The 26,473-nt window shown below is 42.4% G+C and overlaps 4 protein-coding genes across 5 annotated transcripts; all 4 read right to left on the bottom strand.

Moving 5' to 3' along the window:
* Nucleotides 1-1,941: 1,941 nt before the first annotated feature.
* RB195_009597 (uncharacterized protein) lies at nt 1,942-14,661 on the bottom strand (the record flags this gene model as incomplete). Of its 2 annotated transcripts, XM_064190216.1 has the most annotated exons (29): nt 6,707-6,840; nt 7,619-7,739; nt 7,929-8,174; nt 8,254-8,519; nt 8,584-8,683; nt 8,774-8,822; nt 8,885-8,936; nt 9,117-9,214; nt 9,278-9,378; nt 9,439-9,575; nt 9,684-10,025; nt 10,139-10,483; nt 10,593-10,661; nt 10,786-10,958; nt 11,031-11,184; nt 11,243-11,345; nt 11,426-11,591; nt 11,694-11,821; nt 11,909-12,071; nt 12,162-12,292; nt 12,354-12,484; nt 12,558-12,721; nt 12,786-12,895; nt 13,435-13,541; nt 13,600-13,693; nt 13,787-13,957; nt 14,052-14,204; nt 14,292-14,425; nt 14,502-14,646. In XM_064190216.1, the coding sequence occupies 29 exons, from the start codon at nt 14,644-14,646 to the stop codon at nt 6,707-6,709; spliced, it is 4,287 nt and encodes a 1,428-aa protein (XP_064047799.1). The 2 variants fall into 2 exon arrangements, with proteins under 2 accessions (XP_064047798.1, XP_064047799.1); XM_064190215.1 differs by lacking the exons at nt 6,707-6,840; nt 7,619-7,739 and adding exons at nt 1,942-2,265; nt 13,023-13,069 and having other exon boundaries at nt 8,746-8,936; nt 13,407-13,541; nt 14,502-14,661.
* A 333-nt stretch (nt 14,662-14,994) lies between these two features.
* Nucleotides 14,995-15,440, bottom strand: RB195_009596 (uncharacterized protein; the record flags this gene model as incomplete). Its single annotated transcript, XM_064190214.1, has 2 exons — nt 14,995-15,246; nt 15,348-15,440. The coding sequence occupies 2 exons, from the start codon at nt 15,438-15,440 to the stop codon at nt 14,995-14,997; spliced, it is 345 nt and encodes a 114-aa protein (XP_064047797.1).
* On the bottom strand, nt 15,165-16,158 carry RB195_009595 (uncharacterized protein; the record flags this gene model as incomplete). Its single annotated transcript, XM_064190213.1, has 3 exons — nt 15,165-15,246; nt 15,900-16,011; nt 16,104-16,158. 3 exons carry the CDS (start codon nt 16,156-16,158, stop codon nt 15,165-15,167), a joined length of 249 nt encoding a protein of 82 aa, XP_064047796.1.
* A 6,619-nt stretch (nt 16,159-22,777) lies between these two features.
* On the bottom strand, nt 22,778-26,373 carry RB195_009594 (uncharacterized protein; the record flags this gene model as incomplete). The annotated part of the gene is made up of 3 exons (XM_064190212.1): nt 22,778-22,878; nt 24,583-24,673; nt 26,206-26,373. 3 exons carry the CDS (start codon nt 26,371-26,373, stop codon nt 22,778-22,780), a joined length of 360 nt encoding a protein of 119 aa, XP_064047795.1.
* Between the last annotated feature and the right edge of the window lie 100 nt (nt 26,374-26,473).

Below are 26,473 nucleotides of genomic sequence, written 5' to 3'. Positions count from 1 at the left end.
TGTCCGCATCGCTTCTCGGCCTTTTGGCTAAGATCAAAGTTTAGTTTCTGTTCTTATCGAATTAACCTTCGATAGAGGTTCGAATGAGTCTCGTTAAGGTTATTTGATTTTTGGGACCGGATGAGGTCGTGGGCTTGCTCGCACCTCGTCACGGGTCGGCCCAGCGTTGCACTGCTGCAGGGATCGGCCCACCTCCAATGGGAGGAAAATGAAGAAAATACTCAGCAGTGGGCGGTAACATGTGGTTCAGTCTTTCAAGATTTGGATCTTCAGGTTCTTAGTCTCTAAATCGAGCAACACAGATCCTACAGTGGAGAATGAGTGAAAGGGAATTGGAATGGATGATGTTGTTCTGGAACTGTTGCATCCACCAGCATTGTTTCCTCTGCACTTTAAATACGCCGCACGAATATTTTTCAGCTTCAAGTTGTTCTCCCAAATTTCTTTGTACCCTTTCTGTGGTTGCCGCAGACATCCTGCTTATCACAGGATTTTTGGTGTTTTCCTTCTGCAGTGCATGTCTGATGCTGGAATTTCTTCAAAAATCTGGTGAAGCTGCATGCACAGCTTCCGCCATAGTTAATTTCACATTGCGGATGTTCTGCAATAAGAGTACAGCGAGTTTTTTTTTGTTGAAACATGGGTGGCGCGTTTTTTTTTTTCGAAACGTGGTTCTCACTGGCATGACGTGATGTATTTTTGATCGACCAATCCAATATCGATGTCCTTATTGGATCAGGGAAATGTTGAAAAGGAAAAAAAAACTTTCTATAGAATCCAAATAATGTTTGGTATTAAGGCATGTTAGAAGAATTTAAGAAATAGAATTTGCAAAAATGTGGAATGAGGTGATAACTCAGGAACAAGCTGGGCTGACAGCCAAATATGCTTTTATTTGTTTATAAAATAATTGGTGTTTAGTGCATAGTTACTCATTTCATCTGCTTCGATGTTGAGTTGTATCGCACAGTGAACGGAGAGTGATGTATTGTGCCCCGGAGATGCATCATACGAACTCTGCGAAGCATGCGACTTTTGCATTCTTGTGATAGCAATTGTGTGCTGTATACGGTGTGCAGCGAAGCTTGTTGACGAAAGCCTCTTGGGTGCCCGCGATCTTCCTGGGTGTAGAGAATCACTCGGGGGAGGAAGTGGATAGTAGCTGATTCGGGGCGATGCTCTTCTTCGCAGCAAAAGTTGGCCGAGTTATTTCAGCGATATAAGGAGTTTGTCATGTACCATGTTTCGGATTAGAAATGCTCTCAGGGCCAGAAAAGCAAACTAAAGACTTAGTTCTCAGAAACACTAAGAAAAGAGGGAATTACGGTCCTACCACCAATCGCTTGCACTTGACGTTTTTGAAAGTATTAGTTTTCTCAGGAAAGAATCAATTCTAGTTTTCGCTGTTCGGTCGCTTTTATACGCTTTTTTACGCTTTTGTGTCAATTTTGCACTGTGGGAGGCTTTTCTGTTGTATGTTCCTTCCTTCCATATTCTCTTGTAGATCTCCGATTGTGATTTACGATCATAATCGGCCATATCATCCCAGGAGTTTGTCTCTAGTGATATATGAAGAAAATCAACTAATGTTTTAACTTCGCTTGGCTAAATTAGACGGTTAGAGTTGTTGTGCTTTAGGCACTTGGACCAAAAAAAAAAAAAAAAACGATTTCTAAACGCTATAATTGATGTAAATAAAAGTTTCGTAAGCTTTACAAAAAAAAGAAAACAATTCAGATAAATTGGGAAACGTGCTCTACTACAAGGTGCGCCATAAATATGGTCAACCGATAAAAGCCGAATTATTTATGCGAAATTGATCAAAAAGCAGTAAAACTTTGATAATAATTTACTAATAATCTAATCAACAAAAAAAAGTTGTTTCTATTCAATATGACCTCCATTGGCACGACTAACAACTTTCAGACGCTCAGAGCAGAACTACTCTGTGGCGTACCGCAGAATTGCTCGTGGAATTTCTTTCCATTCTTTTTCTGTCGTGAATTTCAGGCTTTGAAAAGTAGTAAGCCTTTCAGCGAATGCTTTTTCCTCCAGAATAGTCCAAGTGAAATCGTCCACAACATTCAAATCTGGTGAATTTGCCGGCCTTCCAGACGCAGAAATGAAAATGGGAACATTGTTCCCGCACCATTCCTGTGTCTTTTTCGACTTGTGAGCGGGTGCAGCATCCTGTTGAATTTTTAAATTGTTTTTAAGATCAGCGAAGCTTTCATCAGAAGGACCATCCGTCGTTAAGGCAGATATCTGTATTGACCTAGGCACCTTCTCAACAAAAAGCAATGATGTTCTTTCTGTGGCGCAAACTCCAGCGCATCACAGAAACTGGATGAGATTATTTTTCCGTTCCCATCCGCATCTTTCCCATTTTTAGCCAATAACCGCGTATTTTGGCGGTTAAAAGGCTATAAACGGGATTTGGTAGAATAAACAGGATTCTTCTGGACTTCCTTCTGCCACACGCCTTGACCAGTAATCGGTAATGCTTTATATAGTGGCACCTCAACCATGGGTAATTAAAAAGTAAAAAAATACAATACAATGACATAACATAAACAATTACGAACAAAAAAAAAACAACGAAAATAAACGAATGTTGGGAAAAGGATGAAGGAATGGACCCGTCTTTCTAATACTGAGAATCTTTCTAATACTGAGAATCTAAAGGGATATGGTTCCTGAACAGAAAAAGAATTTAAAGGACGCTGCTTCCTTTAAAATCTTTAAGGGACGTCATGAGAAGTTCTATCTCGCGGAGATGCCGCGATAGGCTATTCAACTGAAAAAAAAGTTTCTCGTCGGGTAGGAGCGTCACGCAATGGTTCGTCCGTACCAGGAGTCCTGGAGATTTTTCCCTTCTTCTTTCCTTCTGTGTGGGAGTCGATCCGTGCAACTGACGGAATTTATAGGGAAATAGTCCTATGTGATTACGAATAACTATTCTTATTGAGCTCGTATGCCATTTTTCTCATGCTGCGACAAGGGTTCCGTTCAATCCGCTGTTTCACGATTTTTCGTAGACGGCTTGAAGCCGCAGGTGCCGGAGAACAAGATAGGAGACGATCATCCAGAGAATAACGCTCTTCACAACGATAGAACGTTTTTCTGCAATTCCAGCATGCAGCGATGTTGGGAGGAGAAAGGCCGGCGGTTCTACGATCCAATATTGCGCTCCTTTTATTTCAAGGCTTTACTCTCGCTGAAAAAAACAACTTTGAAAACAAAAAATCAACACATATGGATAAAAGACGATTCGCAGAATTCGAAATAAAAAATAAGAAGATGAAAAAATTACAGAGAAAAACAGAATTCACGCGCAAAAAAGTGACCATACCTGTGGCGCACCCTGTAGATGCACATCGGAAGAGCATTGCCCCAAATCAGCTACTATCCACTTCCTCCCCCGAGTGATTCTCTACACCCAGGAAGATCGCGGCCACCCAAGAGGCTTTCGTCAACAAGCTTCGCTGCACACCGTATGCAGCACACACTTGCTATCACAAGAATGCAAAAGTCGCATGCTTCGCAGAGTTCGTATGATGCATCTCCGGGGCACAATACATCACTCTCCGTTCACTGTGCGATACAACCCAACATCGAAGCAGATGAAATGAGTAACTATGCACTAAACACCAATTATTTTATAAACAAATCAAAGCATATTTGGCTGTCAGCCCAGCTTGTTCCTGAGTTATCACCTCATTCCACATTTTTGCAAATTCTATTTCTTAAATTCTTCTAACATGCCTTAATACCAAACATTCTTTGGATTTTATAGAAAGTTTTTTTTTTCTTTTCAACATTTCCCTGATCCAATAAGGACATCGATATTGGATTGGTCGATCAAAAATACATCACGTCATGCCAGTGAGAACCACGTTTCGGAAAAAAAAAACGCGCCACCCATGTTTCAACAAAAAAAAACTCGCTATACTCTTATTGCAGAACATCCGCAATGTGGAATTAACTATGGCGGAAGCTGTGCATGCAGCTTCACCAGATTTTTGAAGAAATTCCAGCATCAGACATGCACTGCAGAAGAAAAACACCAAAAATCCTGTGATAAGCACGATGTCTGCGGCAACCATAGAAAGGGTACAACGAAATTTGGGAGAACAACTTGAAGCTGAAAAATATTCGCGCGGCGTATTTAAAGTGCAGAGGAAACAACAATGCTGGTGGATGCAACAGTTCCAGAACAACATCATCCATTCCAATTCCCTTTCACTCATTCTCCACTGTAGGATCTGTGTGTTGTTGCTCGATTTAGAGAATAAGAACCTGAAGATCCAAATCTTGAAAGACTGAACCACATGTTACCGCCCACTGCTGAGCATTTTCTTCATTTTCCTCCCGTTGGAGGTGGGCCGATCCCTGCAGCAGTGCAACGCTGGGCCGACCCGTGACGAGGTGCGAGCAAGCCCACGACCTCATCCGGTCCCAAAAATCAAATAACCTTAACGAGACTCATTCGAATCTCTATCGAAGGTTAATTCGATAAGAACAGAAACTAAACTTTGATCTTAGCCAAAAGGCCGAGAAGCGATGCTGACAGGGGTCGATACCTGGTGCCGCTCGCCTGCTGAGTCGTACTCTCTGCGGGCAACGCAACATCGCATGCTCACGCAGGGGACGCTGACACACGTAGGAAATGTTGAAAAATCACCAGCGCAGGTATGGAAATACATCATCCAGCATTGGAAAAGTATTGCTACGAAATTACGAAAATACGAAGTATTACCACACTACGAAGTTCGCAAGTTGAAATTTGGGATGCATCAGCAATCCATCGAAGATCGCTCCCATGTCAAAAAAGAGATGACTTGGTTAGTGGGTAGTCGGAAGAGTTCTAGCGTGCGTCTATCCCGCTCATGTGAACTTCAAGTTTTTCCATCTGTCCAGAATACTACCCCAACATGCTGACCTGAAAGTTTGAAGAGCATATTTTGCGATTTCTTACGTGTGTCTGCGTTTCCTACGCGACCTATCTCGCATCACGCTGCGTTGCCCGCAGAGGGTACGACTCAGCAGGCGAGCGGCACCTGGTATCGACATCTGTCCGCATCGCTTCTCGGCCTTTTGGCTAAGATCAAAGTTTAGTTTCTGTTCTTATCGAATTAACCTTCGATAGAGATTCGAATGAGTCTCGTTAAGGTTATTTGATTTTTGGGACCGGATGAGGTTGTGGGCTTGCTCGCACCTCGTCACGGGTCGGCCCAGCGTTGCACTGCTGCAGGGATCGGCCCACCTCCAATGGGAGGAAAATCAAAAGAATTATCAGTATTGAGGCGTAGCATGCGGTCCAGTCCCAATAGTACGCGCAGCGTTTTTCGCAAGCGAACACATGCGGACGAGATCATATTCATGTGATAGAGAACTGACTTCTGTTTATGGAAAGCAAAAGATATTCAGATAATTTTTGCTATACTTCTGAATTTTCGACTTTTTTACTATTAAATTTTCCTGAGCCTATCTCGGCATTTGACTGGATGACTCAGCTCTCTGGCTGATCAATGGCTGTCAGATTTGTGACTAAAAACAAGAACATGCATAGTGGAGTCATATGTAGGGGAAGAATGGAGCTGATAACCATTTAGTTATCTGTTCAGGAAATTTTTAATTTTTTTTACTACTGAAATATTATTTAAACATTCGTAATTCAGTTGTGGATTAATATTTCAGGCTGAATTTTTTTTGTGTGTTCCTTACATGAATACAGATATGTGGTAAAAATTTCACCCAAATCCGCTGAGTTTTTGTTTCCACCAAATTGCTGCGCTTTTGCGGCTCTACCTTAAGGGGCGGAGCTAGCGAGTCGGGACCGGCGCCATTCGATCCGGCGTGGTCTGGTAAGGTATTGTGCAAAATTTGATCCCGTTTCTTCGTTTCTTCGCGGAGGAATGGGCGTGCAAAAGCGATTGTCGAAGATCGGTGGTAAGCGCAGTGCGGCCGGCCGCACAACTTGTGCAGCCGGCCGCAAAGGCCGCTGTTCAGGCATGAACTGTGTCGATACCGTTGCCACTCGAAAGAGAACGGCGATAAGGTATTATTAACGAAAAAACTCGTGGCAGGGAGATCGCGTCTTCTATTTTTTTATTTTTGATTTTTTTTTAAAATTTTTTTATTAACGAAAATATTCAAAAATTCATATCTCAGTTGCGAGTTAGGATTTTGAGCTGAAATTTTTCGTGGATGTTTCTCACAAGAGTACTGATGTTTCGTAAAAATTTCATGCGATTCCGTTGACTTTTTGTTTCCGCCCAATTGCTGCGCTTTTGCGGCTCTCACGGAAGGAGCGCAGCCATTGAAACGGTACCGACGCCATTCGATTCGGCGTGCTCGACTTATTCAATGTGATAGAATCGACTCCGTTTATGAGTTTCTTCAAGGAAAGAAATAAGCGCGAAGCGCTCCGCAAACTGCTTCTCTCCACTGGATAAGCGTTTGTGAGGCCGGCCGCACCACATGTGCAGCCGGCCGCTCCCGCTCGAGGCGATTTTGGCTTGGACGCGACGTCGCGCGCGGCGAAACAGTACTGATAGCATTGAGGTGTCCCACTATAAGTAATTGCCCACAACTTATTTTTCGAGACGGCTGAAGGGCCGTCGCGGAAAAATTCGGGGTTGGACAGAGTGACGCGTAATGGATATTGAAGATCGAATAAAGGGATTTATATAATCCTTTGAGGCTATAGCTTATCCGTATCACTCGGAATGGTCGGATTTCGACGAGATTTGTTCGGTGGGGGTTCTCGATGACGCTGATCATAGTCGTATGCGACCGGTTGAGTATGGGTGCATGGGGAGGCGGATGGAGGATACCCTTAGGGCACCTTGTTGTTCCCGAATTCGGAGCGTTAGGAATGCGGTGAGAACTGGGGCACTGGGATTTTCGATGATGCTGATCACAGCTGTATGCGACCGGTTGAGTATGGGTGCATGGGGAGACGGATAGAAGTTGCCCTCAGGGCACCTTGTTGTACCTTAGACAGGGCAGTGGGGGTTCTTGACGACGCTGATCACGCGTATAGCTGCCCGATGGAGAAACGATCGGATTGAGACATGCCGGAAGATCCTTTTAGGACATATCTACCTTTTTCAACACTAAAGTTTGTGCGACTAGACATAAACATTGCGCGCCGACATTGTTACCAGAAATATGTGCAGTAGCCTGAGGATACCCACTCAAACAGATATGTCTCGTGTTGGATGAGTCAAGGGATCGTAGCTGTTTCTCACAAAGTAACAACAAGTTTTTTTTTTCAAGCGATTCATTATTCAAATCTTTATCCTCTCCTTATCGTTGCACACGGCGTACACGGTTCGTGAGCGCTAAGAGCTACTGAGCTCAGTTCATTGTAACCGTAGCGTTTGATTGGAGGAGAAGCAGCCGTAAGCGCGTAAAAAACCGAGAGACGTGAAGAGATCACGAATGCGTGTGTGCCTTTGTGCCTGTGTGTCTGTGTGTCTGTTTGTGCAAGACGTGAATTGTTGCGTACGATGTGAAAGAATAAACGGGTAATGTTTATTTTTAATTTATCATTCTTGATGTTCAGATTTATTTAAAAAATTTATCACGTTCTGCAGACTTTCGCGCATACATCTTGCCAGCAACACCGATAAGGGCGGGAAATCGGAAAGAGTAGGAAAGTGTAGCAATGTTCCAGCTCTGTACTCGGCATCTATCGGTTGCCGTGAACTCGTTCCGATTGTCTGCCGTTTCTGGAAAACAAAAACATGTTGAAATATGTGCATCCTACAATCTCTGCAAACCTTTTCACCACCACCCACCACCACACACACACACACACACACACACACACACACACACACACACACACACACACACACACACACACACACACACACACACACACACAACCGGGACGTGATACGAGTAACGCAACTTACCACAGGGTACACTTTGTCATTATGTCCAACGTAGGCGAGGCAACAGCTGTAGCGCTGTTTCGACGATACGGGCAGGCGAGGACCGAGCAGTAATACAGCTGGGTGACGATCGCGATCCATACGTTTCAGGATTAGAATCACTGCGTTTCTCCGTCTGTACGCGTCCTTGTATGCAGCCAACAACATACGACAAAGATTGTTTGTGCAATCTGGTGGTACCGTTATGTCAGCAGTGAAGTGTTCTTCCTAAATATGTTTTGTACTGGTATATAATATATATATATATATATATCATATCATATCATATCTATCATATTATGCTCACCCCTGACACACCAAACACCACATTTCGGCTCCGTGCGTATGCTGTAAACGCATCGCCTCCTACGTCTTCGAGAAGAAAACCTCCAGCTCCTGCTTTACGTGCCGCCGATAACAACAGATCACGAACACCGAAGGGTGCACGGCGTAGTGCAGATCCGAACACTTGCTGGGACAACGATGGATCACCACTCCACGGCTCTGCCTTCGCTTCAAGTTTGGCGGTGGCCACTTCCGTGGTTGTTAATGGCTTGAGGCAAGCGGTTGACTCTGTATCGGAAATATGACGGTAGTTTTGATGTTTACGGCGAAACGAAAACTACGCGATACCTACCTTCGACTAGCTGTGGATCGCACACATTACAGATACATTTCTTCCGCAAAAACTCTTTATTGTACTGCTTTCCGTAATCCCACAGCAGCTGTTCGCCTACCTAAAATTATGCCAGCTTTCTAGAGGATAGACAGCGAAAAGACCGATGCTGCCACCACGAACCTTGATCTCTCGTATCGCTCTAAAGTACACCATTGAATCGAGCCTTCCTTCGATGAGTGTCGTATAAACGTGATTCGCTAAATTGGGATGTTTCGAACTGTGATTCAAAAGCCTTCCAATAGTAACTGTTCCTTTGTACGTTGGCTCATGAGCGAGTATTGCGTGCTGGTACATTTCTCCAGATTCACGAACTGAAACCACTATATATATATATATATATAACATATATATATATATAATTTATATATATATATAAATTCATTTATTCATATTTATATAAGTCAGTATATATATATACTGAATAATATATACGTATATATATATATATATATATATATATATATACTGGCCAGCTGAACAAAATCACCTGCCTGTATATTGCACTAAATACGCCTCTACATATTTCCGTCGCTCGGTTGTCAATGTCGTAAGCATCTCGTCGACTTCTTTTAAATTTTTCACCAGTCCACTTTAAAAGAAGATGGATGAGCAAACTAAAACGACCATGACGACGACCACTACCTTAACGTACCGGTAGTCACAGACAACGGAATCCTTTGGGATTGGGACTTTGGCGAACACTCCTCTTCCACCAATACTAGGAATTTCTCTTATTTCTACCCATGGAAAGTCCTAAACACGACGACTCTGCTTCTGTTGCACAGCGAGAAATACGTTAGTGAATAAACGAGCCTGTATTGGTACTTGCTGCCTTCGTCGCAAGAAATCCCTTCGTTCGAAATCCGTTGAGAACGACGTTAGACCGCCCGTGTATTCAGTAGCGTTTAATTGCTGCAACCGCACGGTAACAACGTCTACCACTTCTTGCCCTAAACTGAATTTCGCCTACACACATATATGCATATGTTTAAGTGATCAATAGTTTAGTGAATTGTTACTACAGTTGAGAGAGCGTGTATTTCAGTAAATGTTCTCACGTTGTGTGGACTCAGTGAGTTGTGAGTTCGCCGCCGCTGCTGTTATGGCTAATGATTGTGGCGTTGATGATGTTGGTGGCGCTGTTCCTTTTGCTGGCTCATCGACAATTACAAGTCTATCGGATGTCGAGTTGCTGCTATCACCACTGTCATCACCGCCATTGCTGCCGCTGCCGTCGCCACCATCGTCGGATTTCTCAGGTCCGACTTCGGGTGGTGATGGCAGCAGTGAGGAAGGCGAAGCAAATGTTCGACGATCGTCAGTGACTTGGCTATCAGTCCCGGTTTCATACTCCTCTTTCTCATCGTCGTCGTCCTCCTCGTCGTCTTCGTCGTCGATTACTAAAGAGAATCTTATTTGTTGTGTGTTAGCGGATGAGCTATATACGTCTATGTCTACACAGAAACTCAATGGTAAATGAACTCTATTCTCAATAAATAATTTGATCATTTACCTATACGTTTAACCGGCTTCTCTGCAACAAACTCGGTGTCCGTCCTCCTACACGTCTTTCTTAACTGATCTCGTCGAGCTGCGTCCTCGCCGAGCTCGGCTGCACTGGGCTCCACACTTTCGAACGCCAGTTCGTCTGGATCCACAAGCATTGATACTGGTTCCTCATCGATCCTGTAATCACCGCCGGCGGATAGCTGCGCGCTTCTACTACTTTCCCCTTTCACTGGTGGATATTTTCTTCGTCGCACCAATGGTGAAGAGGAAGCAGTGGATGAAGAGCTGCTTCTCTCAAGTGCTCCTGCTTCTCCTACTCCTTCCGTTTCAACTTCAAACGTGTATGGATCTATAATAATAACATGATAGTGGTGGTGTTGGTGTAATATATTTATACATTCATAGAATTTTTACAATTATTACACATAAAAATGTAATGAGCACTGCCTCAACCTCACCTTTTCGCATTCGCTTCTGTTGTCGCGCAGATCTTCTCAACAATTGTGGTGATGTGCTGCGAGTGTGTTCTAAACACATAAATACACATAAATAAAGACATACTGCGTAACCTGTTGTACACGGCCATCAGCACCACATCATGTGTTGCATACAGTGCAATACCGCCGATGAGATCCGACGCCTATCACATACCTCTTGCAGACACAGCTGTTGCTTCATAATCACTTCCCTCCGCTGAAGACAGTGACGTTGTTTCGCCGTCGTCTGTTGCTGCTGCTGCCGTTGCCGCCGCCACACTTTCAGGTGTTTCTAGATCCTCGCCTATTTCAGCTTCTTCCTGTTCACGCGTCAACTCTTCCTTCAAGCTGAAAATGGCGATCTATGTGATGTAATGCTGCTGCGATGATACGCACATACAAACGCATAAAAGCACATACTTCACGATCTTCACCATTGACCTCACTCTTTCGATGATATCCGCATTTTTCCTTGCTTCACGATCCGCATACTTCTTTAGGCGACTGTAAGCTATCGCACAGGCAGAGATGTAGCTATCGTTATAGTTCAGTAGTTGAGTTAACGGTTTGTGACCTTCAATGGCGTATCCTTCAAAAAGGCCACAGCTACGGTTGCTAGAGACTGTACATGCCTGCTAGAATAGCACATTCCGTATCTACACCTGGCATTTGTTGATTTCGATACGATTTCTCCAAGTATCGTTCGTATTGCAACCTGGCTGTCTGATGTCTTGACTGTAAGCGTAAAAACGTTCAACATACTCATCATTATCGTGCCATATTTTTTTCGATTTTCGAAATGCGCAACTACTTACCGTGTTACAGGAGATATTTAGACTATCACAACCAGAATTTGTAAAAAATCTCCTCATTAGTCTTGGGACCATCGATCGCGACACTGCTCGACCGAACCAACTAAGGAAGAACGGTGAATCGGGTTGTTTAATACTTGCTAGACGGATTTCATTACGTTCAGCTACCCTGAAAACGAGCTAACAAGTGAAGCGAGTAAAGAACCGTGCGCTGTACGCACAAACACACACACATACACATACACACAAACATACATACATACATACATACCATTCACGCATTCTGGTGTACATTTCAACCAACAACCGCGACACCTCATCGATGACGAAAAAATTCCCTCGATAGGTGCTTTCTTCGCGTATTCTTTCCGCTGTCTTTCCTTTCCCGTACACGCCAACCTATAGAAGATAGCATACGTTTCGCTACGGTACCACTGCAACCACCTAATATGACATACCACTGGCAAACTTTTGTAAACAACCCACCCAATAATCTTCCATTACACCATCTCTTCTCGTTATCGATTTCTTCTGAAGCCCAGTTTCTGACGGCTCACGGTCGGACGGAGGATATATAGAGCCGTACATCATCTTGTAGATGCACTCGTTCCTCGCAGTATTGCAGTGCACAATGTACGCCATAAGAGCTCTAAAAAAGTTCGACTCGATCCGATAGTAGTGAAAACTGTGGTGTCTACATCATCTTAGCGCTGTACTACAGCTTGTAATTTCTACGCACCCCATAAAATAGTTGTATTCTCTTCGCTCTAGGTTATGAGTGTCGGCGAATTCGCTGTATATCTCCCTCATCGCATTGAGCACTCGGTTGTGAGTTACGATCATGCGAACTACACAGTACAACGTCTCTGCCTAAAAATTCTGTGATATCCGACTACGCACATACGTGTCGCAGAGCACTACTGCTCAGTACTTTTCGTTGTCTTCTTGGCAACACTCCACGAAAAGAAACTTGGATTTTTTCCTCTCCTTTCATCCTATCCAAAATATCTTTCACACGATATCTCGCCTGCTCCACTTCAGCCAAACGTTGCTGTCCCATACCTGAAACGAAATCGAGCTAAGAACAGTTGCCATCCACTTGTCTCAGTTGTGCCGCGGAAATCCTACTGCTTACCAGTATTGAGGACAAGCAGCAAAAAGTGGTACCATGTGCTTAACGCTTTAATAAACCCCTTCCTGGTTGTTACTGGGACCTTGGCTTTTTGTATTGTTTCGAAGAACGATAGCAGTATACCGGACGAAAAGATCGCATCGTCCATCGTGACGATTCGACCAAGTCTAAAAAGAGAATACTGTCAGCTACATTCATCCATCAAGCAAATAGTTGAACCGAAGAGCATACCTTCGTCTTGATCGCATCGCAACTAACATGAAGCGGCACAAATAAGACACGTATGTTGCACGTCCCTTATTCTCAATCTCCATGCTTGATCCTCCGTCCACAGGTATTATCTACGTTCACGAAGTCACTATCACACTTATTACCGTCAATTACGTATATGGATATGTATAAAAAATAATGTGTAAAAAATGAAGATGTGAGGCGATCCGCGTAACTACATAACTATGCGGTACTCACCATAATCGACTCCAGGTATTCCCTATACCGTTGGAATAGTGGATGATCTTGAGCACGTAATTTCCTCCAAAATTTCAATTCGTTATCAGCGTGCTCCATCCAAGCGAAAAAAAAGACAGAATTTAATACGTATATATTTGTATAGATGCATATACATTTATAAACATTCATATATACATACATACACACATATCCAAACAAAACAAAACACACAGGCGCACATCCATATGAGCAGGACACATTTCGGTAGAGTGGACACGATCAGAGAGAGAGAGAGAGAGAGAGAGAGAGAGAGAGAGAGAGAAAGAAAGAAAGAAAGAAAGAAAGAAAGAAAGAAAGAAAGAAAGAATGAAAGAAAGAAAGAAAGAAAGAGAAAGAAAGAACCTTGGGAAGTCTGCAGAGAATTGGGTACGTTGAAGCGTTGTTCCGTATACCCGTCCTTGAAATCGTCCCACTGGTGCGCAAACATCAATTCCTTACATGGGGGACTCGTGAACTGCTTGTCCACTTTTGCACCTCCTATACGTGCAAATGCATATAAACGTTTACATGACTACTCTGAAAAGTCGATCGATACCGATGTAATCGGGATCGTCAGGTACTCGATACTGCCTGCATCGTGGTATAAGGGGAGCGGACCATGTGGGTGGACATGTTGGTCCAGGTTGTTCCTAAACTAGCAAAGCTCTAACATACGCACACATCTAAGCTACCTACATTACGCTGTGAATATGAGCCGATCGGCATCTCATCGCATCGCCTACCTTAACGATGACACTGGGAAGAGCGGCTTGTGATTCGACTCCAGACGGCCCTGGTTCGTTGGTGAAATCCGCGCCTATCTGACGTACTATTTGATCTCTCAAATCTGTCATCACCTTCAACATCTGATCTTGCGTCTGCACCGGCGTCACTACATCAGGTTCCTCGTAACTCTGAAATGAAATTGCGTAAGTACTGCTACAACGAATACATTCTAATTCAGAATGTTTAAGAGAGAAAAAAAAACCAACAACTAAATCCACTCACTCCTTTTACGGGGATTCCGCACTCGCGTAGTTGTTCGAAAATTTCTCTGTAAATGCGGTATTCTCTACTAGTAGCTGGCGCCAGAACCTTGTGCATATCTATCGACGCTTTCTTCATCCTTTCCGTTATTCCACGGCTTACTTGTTCCACCACCTGCAACATCATCTATTCCCATCGCTTCGTTTAGGTTCGTATCTTATTGCGTCGCACCCTGCAATGTTGCACCAATTCTGCCCTCACCTTAAATTCATCGCTTCTGTGACTAAGATCCGGATGTTTCCTTAGTATGTGTTGCGCTAGACGAAATCTTCCATGAGCGCCGCACATTACGCAGTAGTGGTAACTATCCCACTCTGGTTTCGGGTAGTACACATCTAAATCGGAATTGAGTAGATCGGGTAATGCTGCACGGTTGCATTGCACCTATCCTGTCGACACATCACCGCTAACCTTCCGTTAACTCTACGGTCAATCCTTGAATTCGTTTCGATGCTATCCAACGAGGAATGAGCATCTTGGCTAAGTCTCCGATTCGCTTATGTTCAGCATCTTGTTCTGTCTTACGTTCACGTCGAGTTTGACGGGACTCCGACATGCTGCGTGTTTCCATCTTTTTCTATCTGAGCTGTTCTCAGTTACTTCGGGCTCCTTGGTAACAAAGTCTGCGTGGCCACGATTAACGTGGCATTCGAACTAGTGGAAACATAAGCATGGAAGTAGATAAAGAGAAGAATACCACATCAATTATCGAACACAGCGGCAGCAAGATTTACGTCTTTATCTGGCTAGATATCTGTTCATTCAATACGTACATAGAAAGTACATAAAATATACATAACACATACAAAATACAATATAGAATATATAGTATACAATACACAATATAAAATATAAAATATAATACATCTGAGCATTCTACTCCTCCTACTACCACCTCACCACACTACACAGAGGCAGCACTAACCGGCTGATCAAAACTTGCCCGGAAAGCCTCCATTTCCTTTTTGAAACGATTGTATTCGTTCAAATGGAACAAAAGTCGTACTATAAAACAAATGGATAACATAAGTGCAGCACTTAATACGAAGTATTGAAGACTATTGTTGTCCACCATCACAACGAATCTGCTCCACCACCTACTACGGCCATCATCAGTTGCATCAACATCAATGAAAAGACCAAAAGATGTGTTCTGCTGTAAAAAGATAGGAATAATTTTCTTTTCTCTCTCTCTCTCTCACTCACTTTCTTTAAGCACAAGTCGTGCATTCATACATACTTAATTTAATCACTGACCGAAACAATCTTCACATCCACCAGAAAATCCCCCTCTGAGACACGTGATTGAACACGATGTAGCCCAATATGCAAGGTTGCCAGTTTAGGCATCTCGACAATAAAAACAGGTGTTTCGATCAGTCGAGATTGAACCTCAGCATCAGGGGTCTCTCGAGATCATGCACGCCAAGGAAAACACAGAACTTATCAAAAAATCACGAATGACAGGATCGGTCTCTTCAGGGATCACATCTGAGAAATGCATCTCTCTTATCCTGCAATGGAACTTCTCGTAATCACCATCGCCACGAAACCCAGGACCGGGACAGACAAAGAAAAGGCTAAGTGCAGAGTTATCCGCGCTTGACGTGTTCGGCCTACAATACAACATTCAAAACCGTACCCGCATGACTTTGCCCATTCACTCTCAACTCAGTAGATCTTTTTTTGAATAGAAGGCCTTTTTTTTACAATCGTTCTTCTCTAGTTATATTTGTTTCCATTGCTACTGTCCACGAAATTGTATCTCATTGATCAAGGTTTATTCAATAACGTTGTGAAAAAACCCACCTATGCCCGACGTACGTGTGTTTGCTACCTTTCTCGTTCCGTAGTTTTTGTTTGGCGACAGCCAAAAGCACGTGAGCATCCCATTTTTCAACGTCAGCAAGAGTGGGTTTCTCTGAAAAAGCGTCCTTAATTTCCAACTCCTCCTCTTGTTAACATCAGCCGAAGAAGTGTCATTCTTCTTCGTCAAGTTAACGATCATCGAACCTGAGCTAGTGGTTGCGATATCCTCCATTAGATCTTCACCTTTAGGAACACTCATCCTTTATCTTCTTAATTTATGTACCTGCACAACACTTGCAGTTGCATTCGGGGAAATCGTTTGACCCTTATAAACTCCAGTATTTTGTTCGTTTCTCTTCTCCTATAAATCATCCCACACTACGTGTCGAAGTTACGTTAGTTAGTTAGTTAGTTATGATTTCTTCTCTTATTTTTTTTCTATATTGTTGTATGATCAAAGTTTTCTGACATATCTGTTCGTGGAATAGCTGCCCTACTTGAAAATGAATAAACTAGTCCTAACAAGGCGCAAAATAAGATGCTTAGGTTGAAAAGCGCGCTTTCATTCTTATTTCCGTAAAGCGCTGGTGTCACTGTATGATCATGATAAGAACTGTTCCCTTTTTTTGTGTTCTATATTGTTCTACACTCTCTTCGCCAATTTCTGTGTGCCTTAGTAACGTCCAAAGCACATTGTTCGTCATCCTGTTCATAATGAGTGTACTTGCGGACTGCGCCCTCAATATAACGACGGCGTCACTCAAAAAACAGCGACAACAGACAGTGCTAATCTAGCCGGTGATTTAAACGCTGCTGCTATTCCTATTCTGGTATTCATCGTGGTATTCGCGTGGTGAGTTCATGCTGCTGCTATTCCAATTCTGCTGTCCATCGTTAACGATTGGTAGGTCTTTTTTTAAAGTTTTTGTTTTAAATAACTCTTACGTTTGCGAGTGTATTGTCCAACACCATGAATTTGCTGATGCTTCTTTTTTTCCTCTAATTTTCTTAGTTTCTTTGTTTGGTACGTTTTCTTTTTTCTTGTTTTTCTTTTTTTTTCTTTTTCTGTTCTTATTGCTTATGACACATGCGAGTGTGGAGTCCAGACAGGCAGGGACGGAGTGCCGGTATCCATACCCGCAACTCATGATACTTTTTGGGGCGGTGCGGTTGCGCTGCGGCGCGCCTAGTTGGGCCATGCGATCCTCTCACTAGAGCGCGAAATAGTCAGGCAGGGACGCACTGACGATTCCTGTCTACTGCGACTTTCCGCTCGCGCGGTCGATTCCTGCACTACTGTCTCTAGTTTACATTTTCTAATACTATCCCCGGTGTCCATCAGTAATCATAGAACTTTGTTTTGTCACGCTAGCATATAAATACAGCTTACAAGAAAAGAGACACTTTGAATACTTTCCTAATGTTCCTAACTTTCCTAATTGGTGATGATATTCATGTTTTGGACATGCTAATGTGTTACTATGTGGGCCTAAGTCCTAAGTTGGTTCATAGTGTAGAACAGAACACAATCTCTTCAACAGCTTTTATTTTTCACTCAAAAAGATAACAAAAATAACACAACAAAAATACTTTTTTCTTCTTCTTTTCTTTTTCCTGAAAGAAAGTTCTTTAGTGCGATTACAGTGAAAGAACAATAAGGACTAGAATAAATTGATCCAAGCATACTCACCACTCAAATCCCGCCCATCATCTGCTGCACCACCACCTTCCGAGGTAGAAAAACAATATCTGGAATATAAAATATCTGTATGCGTGTAGTAAAAAACAGGAAAGATCGCAAAAAGCTCACCATACAAAGAACTGCTCCCAAAAAAATCAACGTCACAGGTAATGTCGGGCTCGTCGCCACCTTGATTTCGTCCGGGGGCTCTTCAGTTCCAAGAAATACCAAAGTGTTGTTGATAAAATCGAATCGACCTTTCATCTGAAAACAAGAAAAAACCAGATCAGGTTGTTATGATGCAATTTTAGATATGTTATTGTTTTCTTTCTTTTTTGTTTGTATCTGTTTTCTTTTTCGTTTTTCTTTTATTTAATTCTGCTTAATGGGAAACATTGTTCTATCTTGATTCTTAATGTTGAGAAGTTTTGTTCTGTCTGACGATAGAACAAAACTTCTCAACATCAAGAATCAGAATTAAACATCAAGAAGCAGAATTAAACAAAAAGAAAACGATTGAAAACAAAAAAAAAAGCGAACAAATGAACCAATCAAAAAACAATAACATATCTTAAATTGCATCAAAACAAACTACAAAATAACGGCTTATCACGGAACAAAATTTAAAAAAGGAACGGAAAACTAAAAACGAAAGGAAAACAATTGCAGTACAGCCGCTCAGCGCCGAGATTAGCGATTTCGTGATCGCGTAACAGTGGTCAGCTGCAGTAATTTCGCAATTGCGAAATCAAGGAGTTTGCCAAAACAGTACCTCTACTAAAATATCAGCCAAAATTTAAAATTAAGTCGCTTGGCATTAAGAAGGAATCAAGGAAGAAGGAACAGTTTCAACCTGTGAAAACTTTCAAAAACCTATTCTTGAAAGAAAAACAGAAAAAATCAGCATTTGTTATGAAAGTATTATAATGCGACTGCGCAGGTTCGACACCCTGCTCAGCTAAATTTTTGCAAAAACAATTAGAGATTTGGAGCGACATGTAGAAGGTGAAAACTTCGATGTTATATTCTTTTCAAAACTTTGAACATAGATTTCATGAAGTTTTAAGAACTTATAAGGTTTTTTCATAACGTTTTATAAAGCCAAAAAGTTCACATTCTGTGCACATGCTTTGTTGTGGAAGACCGTAAACAACCGTGGAAAGAGCACCTGAAGAACCTCTTTAAGCAAAACTTCAAAGAGCAACGTTTACACTACGAAACGTTTACAATTCTGTTTTCTGAGGTCGACCATTTTTTTGGAAATTAAAGAGAGAAATTAGGCTTCGTATTTATTTCTATAAAGGGTGAGATCCTTTTTCTCTATAGAAATGTGAAGTAATAGCGCCAATTTCTCAATAAGAGGAAAGCCGAACATACCGAATTTAATGTCATGTCAAGTGCCGCTGCACCTACTCCTCCCGGAAGAACCGCAGAAATTCTCTCTATTTCACACAGCACAGAAAACAGGACACTAGTTGTTGTGAACGAATTTAGTTGAATTTTTTTAATCACATTTCTACCAATCCAAGAAACATACACAGAAACTTTCATTCCGACTCAACCACTCTGAATTGAGGTATGTATTTTCGGAAATTTTCGCTAGCAAAAGAAATTTCAAATATTCTTCCGACGTCAGCAATCCCTTTCCACTAAGAAGTTCCGCATTAAGAATAAGTTTTTCAGTGTAATCTATCGACTGTATTGGTATCGGTGACAGCATTCACATAGTCTGTATATTAGCACCGAACAACTGCTGTGAGGCCGGCCGCACACTCTGTGCGGCCGGCCGCACACTTTGTGCAGCCTCGGCCGTGCATGAGTATTTGGTAAGGTCTTAGTTCCTAAATCGCGCAACACTCTGTGTCGGCACGGCCGCTACACAATTTCCGCGCGGTGCACTTGTGAGCTTTTCTCATGTTTTTCTGCCGGCTGTACAATGAGAATATGCGAGACGACCACAGTGCCTAAATACACATTAGAGTAAACCACTGAATATTAAATTGTGTTATTTTGTTGATGGGAAGAGACGAAACATGAACAAGGAATAAAAAAAAAACGAGACCAGTCAGCGAGAGGCCTATCCGACTCATCTGCAACAACTCAGCTGCTTGACTGGGAAGTGAGGACATCTAGTTAGATGCATCATTCAAGAAGATTCTTTGTTCTCTTGACATGCTCCCTCTGGAAGAGTGACGTTAGTTGCGTTGAGAGGTGTGGGATGCTGATAAATGTGTCTGTCCATTCGTGTTCGGAGTAAATCCGTTTTCACGCAATATGGGATCCTAGGCAACCTAATAAATTTGCCACACAAATACCATTCACAACTACCTCGTCAATGACTTCACTGAAAAGAATAATGCATCATTTCCAAACCTCTGGGGAACATATTTTTTCCTTATTTTTATTTTTATTTTATTATTTTTATTATTATTGTTTTTTATTTTCTGGATATTGAATTCATAATTGTTGAAATATTGATATGGATGGCAGCCTCTGCATTACGCGGGAACTCGCGCCCTGCTTAAGGTTGATATTTCATTGCGCTAGTCACCTCACAACAGGTATCAGGCAGTATCAAGAGAGTCATCTGATCCTAAGGAACGACGTTCTCTTCTACTTGTAGTTACGAGGCCCAGCAGTAAACTTAGGACTTTCTTTGTTGGGCGAATAAGGTGTTTGATCGGATAAATCACGTTCGATTTCAACCTGTCAGCCTCTGGAGAAGGCGATATTGCCGAAACGGTAGCCACGAATAAAGGATTGTAACTACCTCGTGCCCGGCTCAATTAAAGAAACCAATTAATGTAGATGTAGACTAATGTGAATAGTGAATAGTTTAATGTGCAGATGCAGCAAATCGACTCCGTAGAACCCGTCTCACACCATTTTGCTGCATCAGGGCATCAATTCGGAGACTTTCTTGTTGTTTTCTGAAAGCAACAACACACCCGTTTGAAACCTGAGGACCCGTCCCAAACATTTTGTTTACCCATTTTTTTCTGGTACTTGCAACACCAGTTCAAAGAATTAAGACTCGCTTTATCCTATCTCGGTCTTGTTTTGACTTTATAATACAAATGTAGTCACGTTCGATTCGAATTAGTTTGCCATCTTCGCGACGATATGCAACCTTGTTCGTATTCTTCCACTATTTAAACCATTATTTTCATGCATCCTAAAAAAGTGAGGCGATTCGCTAAGAGCGATGCATTGTACTGTTATGTACTGACATATCAACTATGAATTGCGCCGTAATTTGGTCGCAGATGACCGTTCCAAGCAGTTTCTTCTCTCTATCACCTAGAATACTTTTGTATTTCCCTGAATTTGTCATCTGAACAACGTAGTCTTAGAGATTGTAGATGTTCTGCTTGGTGGGTACAGCTTGGCCACTCCATGAATCAAGGTACTTTTAAGAATGTTCTATTCGTGTCGTAGGTGAGCCTTTCGATTCTCCCTAACAAAAAGTCGTAGATGGACTTTCGAAGCACTTTAGCATGTCTTTTCACACGAGCGCCGAAAGTCTTCTTTTGCTGCTTGTGTTGCCATCTGTAAGCGAAGATCTTTGATCGATGGTTCATCATTCGGCATCGCTATTGTCCCATTGTTGTCGCTGAATCTCGGTCGCCACCTCTCAAAAAACAATCCCATATGCGACCTAGGTTCGCGCCAAATAACACAAGGACTTCACAAAATCATGTGAGGATCTCGTAGAAATTAAAGGCATCACCCTACCAATCTGAGGTGGTGCAGATTTCGGTGGAATATTCTTATAAGGGATGGTAGATTATGGTGAGGAGGGTGATTCAGTCCATTTCTTCCTAATTGCCGTAAAAAACCATCCAGAAGATTCGGCGCAGCACAAGGCTGGCGCGCTCCAGTCGAACTCCTTGTAGAAAAAAAGTGCGCCAGAACGCCCGAAGCCGTATCTTCCGCGCCGTTTTTTACGCAAATTAGGAAGAAATAGACGGAATCATCCCCCTCTCCATAATCTACTATCCCATATACGAATGCTTCACCTGAAATCCGTACCACCTCAGATTCGTGGAGTGATGCCTTTAAAATCTGAAAAATTGTATATGGCTGTAGGGCAATGCAGTCGACGGAGCTCAATAGTACAATCTGCAGCAGTGCAGGCAAGTGCCAAAAAGTATTTGAAATACGCGCAGAAAAAGTCGAATTTTTTGGTAAATTTACAACTTATGTATTTATATTATTGTAAAACTTCTCTCACGTAGGAAGAAGACGGTGTCCACGCCCTTATTTGCCAAACATCTGAGGTCTTGTCAAGTGAGGCTTTCAGTTTCTGCCTCAATTTTGCATTCGAAATTCGAATTCGATTCGAAGAAGCATTCGTTATTACTAGATATTTCTACACCATTTTCACCATTACAATTTTCTTTCCTCAAGATTTATTTGAAGTCGATAATAAGAATGAACGGTAGCTCATTAAAAACTGAATACGTCTAGATACAACCTGCGTCGTAAAATTCAACGGGGCAGCCTACACAACAACACAAAACGGTTTCCATATAATGTTACTACAGTTTCATATACTGGAAATATGATTGGGATATGTGTGCAGGTGGCTTAACCATGTGCAAATGCAAACATTTTCTTGCTTTCAATAGCACAGACAATACCTATTGGGTTTGTACTATAATTACGATCAGAAGTATGCAGAACATTTTTAAAAAGTTGTCGTATGAATCATTTTTATTGATGGTAGAGATAAGCAATCACCTAATAATGATGCAAATATTCAACGGTTACAACTTGATCTCACATGTATAGTTGTACATCGATATGTGATCATTAATAAGAAAGAAGATTGAAGGATCCAAATACAGTAGGTGCCAAATCAATTCCACCTGCTTCATTCGTTAGACAGGCTTTGGCTGAGGCAAGCATTGCGTCCTGCCTCTCTCTTCCCGCTGATCCATATGATCGATAGGGTTATGGCGTTGATATGTTCCGCAGAGCTTTTCTCGTCCTTGTTCTTAGAAAATTTTCTTTTTTTTTCGTCGCGTAATTGTGCATGAACAGATCGTTGCACAGTTACAGTCGTAATGAATCGATTTTTTCGGCATAATCCTTTGTTTTGTTCTCAGGGCGTCCAAGTGATTCTAAACCATAGAAATTCGATTTTTAGGTCGTATAGTCCATCCTCTATCTTTTCGTTCCGTTTTCTTACAGATCAAGATTCCAACTTATGCTGGTAGAGGAAAACAATAAGGTTGCGTCCTTGCGTCAGGAATCTAGAACTCGGTACCTGACTTGTCCTGATGCGTTTGTGCTCTGAAAACCTTCGATTAAGCATCAAGTACATCCTAAATGTTTATGCTCAACGGCAGTTTGAGAGAAACCTACTCTTGTACAGTACTAAACGACGCATAAGAATTTCAGACGACGGAGCTAGCCCCGCCTCCGTCGAAATCCTTCATGCATCTAGTTGAATTCTTTCATCTGCTACCTTTGTTATCCTTTCTATAACCTTCTATGTAGTTCACGTGAAAAATTCGTCTGCCAAAGCACAATCCTGCCTCATCCTTTGGCTCCGATTCTGGGCGCTTACCTCCTATCATAACTAGGCTGTCACTTACCGACGGATCTAACTACGCAAATGGCCGCGGCGTTACATCGGTAGCGAAATTATCTACAACTTCGCTCTGTTCTTTTCTATTGCTTGGACAAGACAGATGACGTTTGATCAAGCTGCTTGTACCTAATACAGTAGATTTTTCCATGCTCTCGATTAGGACAATTAGGACACATATCTCTAAACTTGAATACATTTATTTATTTTGAGTTATACTTCACCACAAGCGCCATTACAATGAGAACAACATCAATTCTATATTTTCTGTCCTTTTGTTGAACAGACTTCAGATTAGGATTCAGACTTCAGACTGAAACCATCCGCAGCCGTAAACACAGGTGTTGTTGGCTTAGTGTTAATCCTAAGCTCACCAAGCTCTTCTTGTAGTTGTCTGAAAGCACGGCTGAAGCATGTGACGGAAGTCACAATTACCCAGACCTGCTTAGCTACTTTATCCCAGACCATAAGGTCATAAGGTCTTTATAAACTAGTCTCGCTTCTATAACGAGTACTATTCCACTCGAAAACAACATGAGACAATTCGGTTATATGCGATTCATACGTGTTGATCCTCCTCCTTATGTCGTACTTCCATCTTTTCGTTGGGTAGAGTACTCGAGCTACATCGTCATGTCTTTTGACCATAATATTCTGTTCGTGAAATGGTTACACACAGAAACTATATGTTTTGCGGTATCCATTGCTCTGTGCGAGCATTGCATTCGGCAGACCTATTCACCAAGGCGCGTACAGATCCTGCCGCCCGCGTTACTTGCAAGCAGAGAACCCTCTTGGGTGTCCAGACATTTCCCATGAATTCAGACGAGTTCCTTCCTCGCAAGCCAAAGCAACGAGTCCTTTAAGCACAGTCATAATGTTTCTTCTGCGTTTCTATACCGTTTCTATACCGGATCTTACAGTGAACCAGCTCTTTTTCTTCAATCCGTTGTATGGAGTTTGGCCAATTACCTCGGTTACACCACTAGGAGCGCTAGGGGCGGTGAGAAATGTGCTGTTATTCACCTCTGCAAATATCATTGCAATCCTTCTAACTCTTCTTTCAAGTCTATTTGATTCCTGGACCCTCAGAAGATTAGAAATTGGTTGCCATTTGTGATTCGAACGTGAACTCTCCGCGAGGTCGTACGACATTTAAAGTCAATGTTCGATGCCAGATAGTGCGACGAATATTTCGCTGTCATGGCAAAGTGAAAAATTATGGCCGAGGCCACAACTTCACAGCCACCAACGCTTCATGTCTGATTCGTCCCTGTGTGTCTGTTAGTGTGTGACTTACCCATCTCCTTTGAGTATGTAGAATATATAGTTGGTTCAACAGAATGTTTGTTAATACAGAGCACACAGAGAGAAGTAGCCGTCCACATTGAATCAGAAAAACCCACCGCCAACTAGCAACGAAAAGCCGAAGTACGCAAAAAAAGTGTCTTCGATTAGAGTGAAGTCGCAGTGAGCATCATCGTTGAGATGGTAGGTCTACAAGTAGTTTAGTAGGAGTAATATACAGAATGTATAGAGAATAGAATATAGTATATGTATATATAATATAGAGGATAATATATGCATCCGTAGGGAATTAAGATGCAAGAACAATATCCACCCATCCATTCAATAATATAGGACACGACAGGAATATTCACTGGCCTTAAAAAGAAATATCCGGAGGCAGACAACTGACCACCAATGTAGCGAAAGCGTATAGGTTAACAAGGCGGGAAAACAGTGCGTTCTTATATCACAGAGGTAGACTTCCTCGAGTTATTATGTCCTATATTGTGATCTATGATCTGGCGGACTGCATCGCATATACGTAACAACATGATCTCCTATCCACTAAGAAGGGAGACATCGAAGTAGAAGATAGACAGAGATACCGCAGAGGCAAAATAGATGCTGGGATGAACGAACACGCACTGAGGTCCTAAGACTGTTCGTATGTGACAAAACCGCTAGGAACGTTATAGATCTACAAGAGAGTACGGAAGGAAGTTGCAGGACGTATCTCCTGCCCACCATATCAGTGAAGTGAAGATCAGGGATCAGAGATCTTGTCTTTCACCACTTATAGACCTTTCTGGCCCAGAATTTGAGCGATCGAATAGCGAAGTCTAGAATTGATGGTTGACTGTGAAAATTAATACTGGCAAAAAACGTCGGTTGCAACGATTGGAAATACGCCCGTACTTTTAGCAAGTATTGGAGTTTCTGAGAACTAAATAAGTGACTTTACTTTGCTTTTCTGGCTTCAGGAATAAGGCCGTGAGTTCAAAATGAGGGACAGGGAAAAAGACCGTGATGCATGCTGCATTAGCAATCACTTCTTTTTCATGAGAAGTTTTTTTTTTAATTTCTAATTCTATCAAACTATATTCGACGACAACGCCTACAAGGTCATCAGGAAGACTCGCACTTTATTTCCTCATACCACATTCTTTTTGAGGTGTCGCTGTAACCGCTGCAAAAAGGGAAGCCGAGTCCGCAATCATCCTATGGGTGAAAATTTCCTTCAAGAGGTCTGTCGAACCTGCTTCTCTAGTTTACCCTTCCCCTCGTCTCTCTCAAAATCTGCTTAATTTCTGGGCACAGTGTCACAAATTTCGTACATCTTATTGCGTAATTCCAACTTAGTAATGTGTCGCCCATACTTACACGAAGCTTTCCAGGCTCGCTTTAGATATAATGGTTTTAAATAGCATAGCCGATCTATAGTTGGGTTAAAACGACTCCAAACCCAGAATACCACGAAACTGACATTGGTATGATGTTAGAATGTTGCTGATGTTTGAATTTCTCATCGAAAAGATAGCGTTTAGAAGTGTAGATCAAGGGTTAGTTGTACAGATCACAAATATGAGCACGACCACGTCGAATTCTCCGCCCCCTAGATGTCCTGAAGGACGACTTGAAAAGGGGGCCTTTCGATCGAATCTCCCTACGAGGTGCTTAAAAGCGTGTCATGTATGCGACCGTCGCGTTTGCGATCGAGCGGGCAAAGCAGCTTCAGTAACCACTGGCAGTGTACACGTTGTCAAGTGTTTCGTAGGGGAAATCGATCGAGTAGGCGGTTTTCCGGAAAGGGTTAGAGGAAACTGTGTCCCATCCCGCTCGTACTCATGATCGAGACGTGACCCTCGAGCTGCACTCGGCATTTCGAGCAGAGCTTGTGATGGCCCCATTCCGGTCGTTGCCGCTAGGTTATCGCCGCTTCGAATGCAACCGCCTATACAACCGCACCAAGCTTTCGGTCGTTTTGACCTGACTATATCCATCCATATT

The sequence above is a fragment of the Necator americanus genome, chromosome III, assembly GCF_031761385.1.
Source record: "Necator americanus strain Aroian chromosome III, whole genome shotgun sequence".
Taxonomy (NCBI): Eukaryota; Metazoa; Nematoda; class Chromadorea; order Rhabditida; family Ancylostomatidae; genus Necator; species Necator americanus.
Note: the sequence above shows the minus strand (reverse complement) of the source record. Positions and strands in the feature narration are given on the sequence as shown.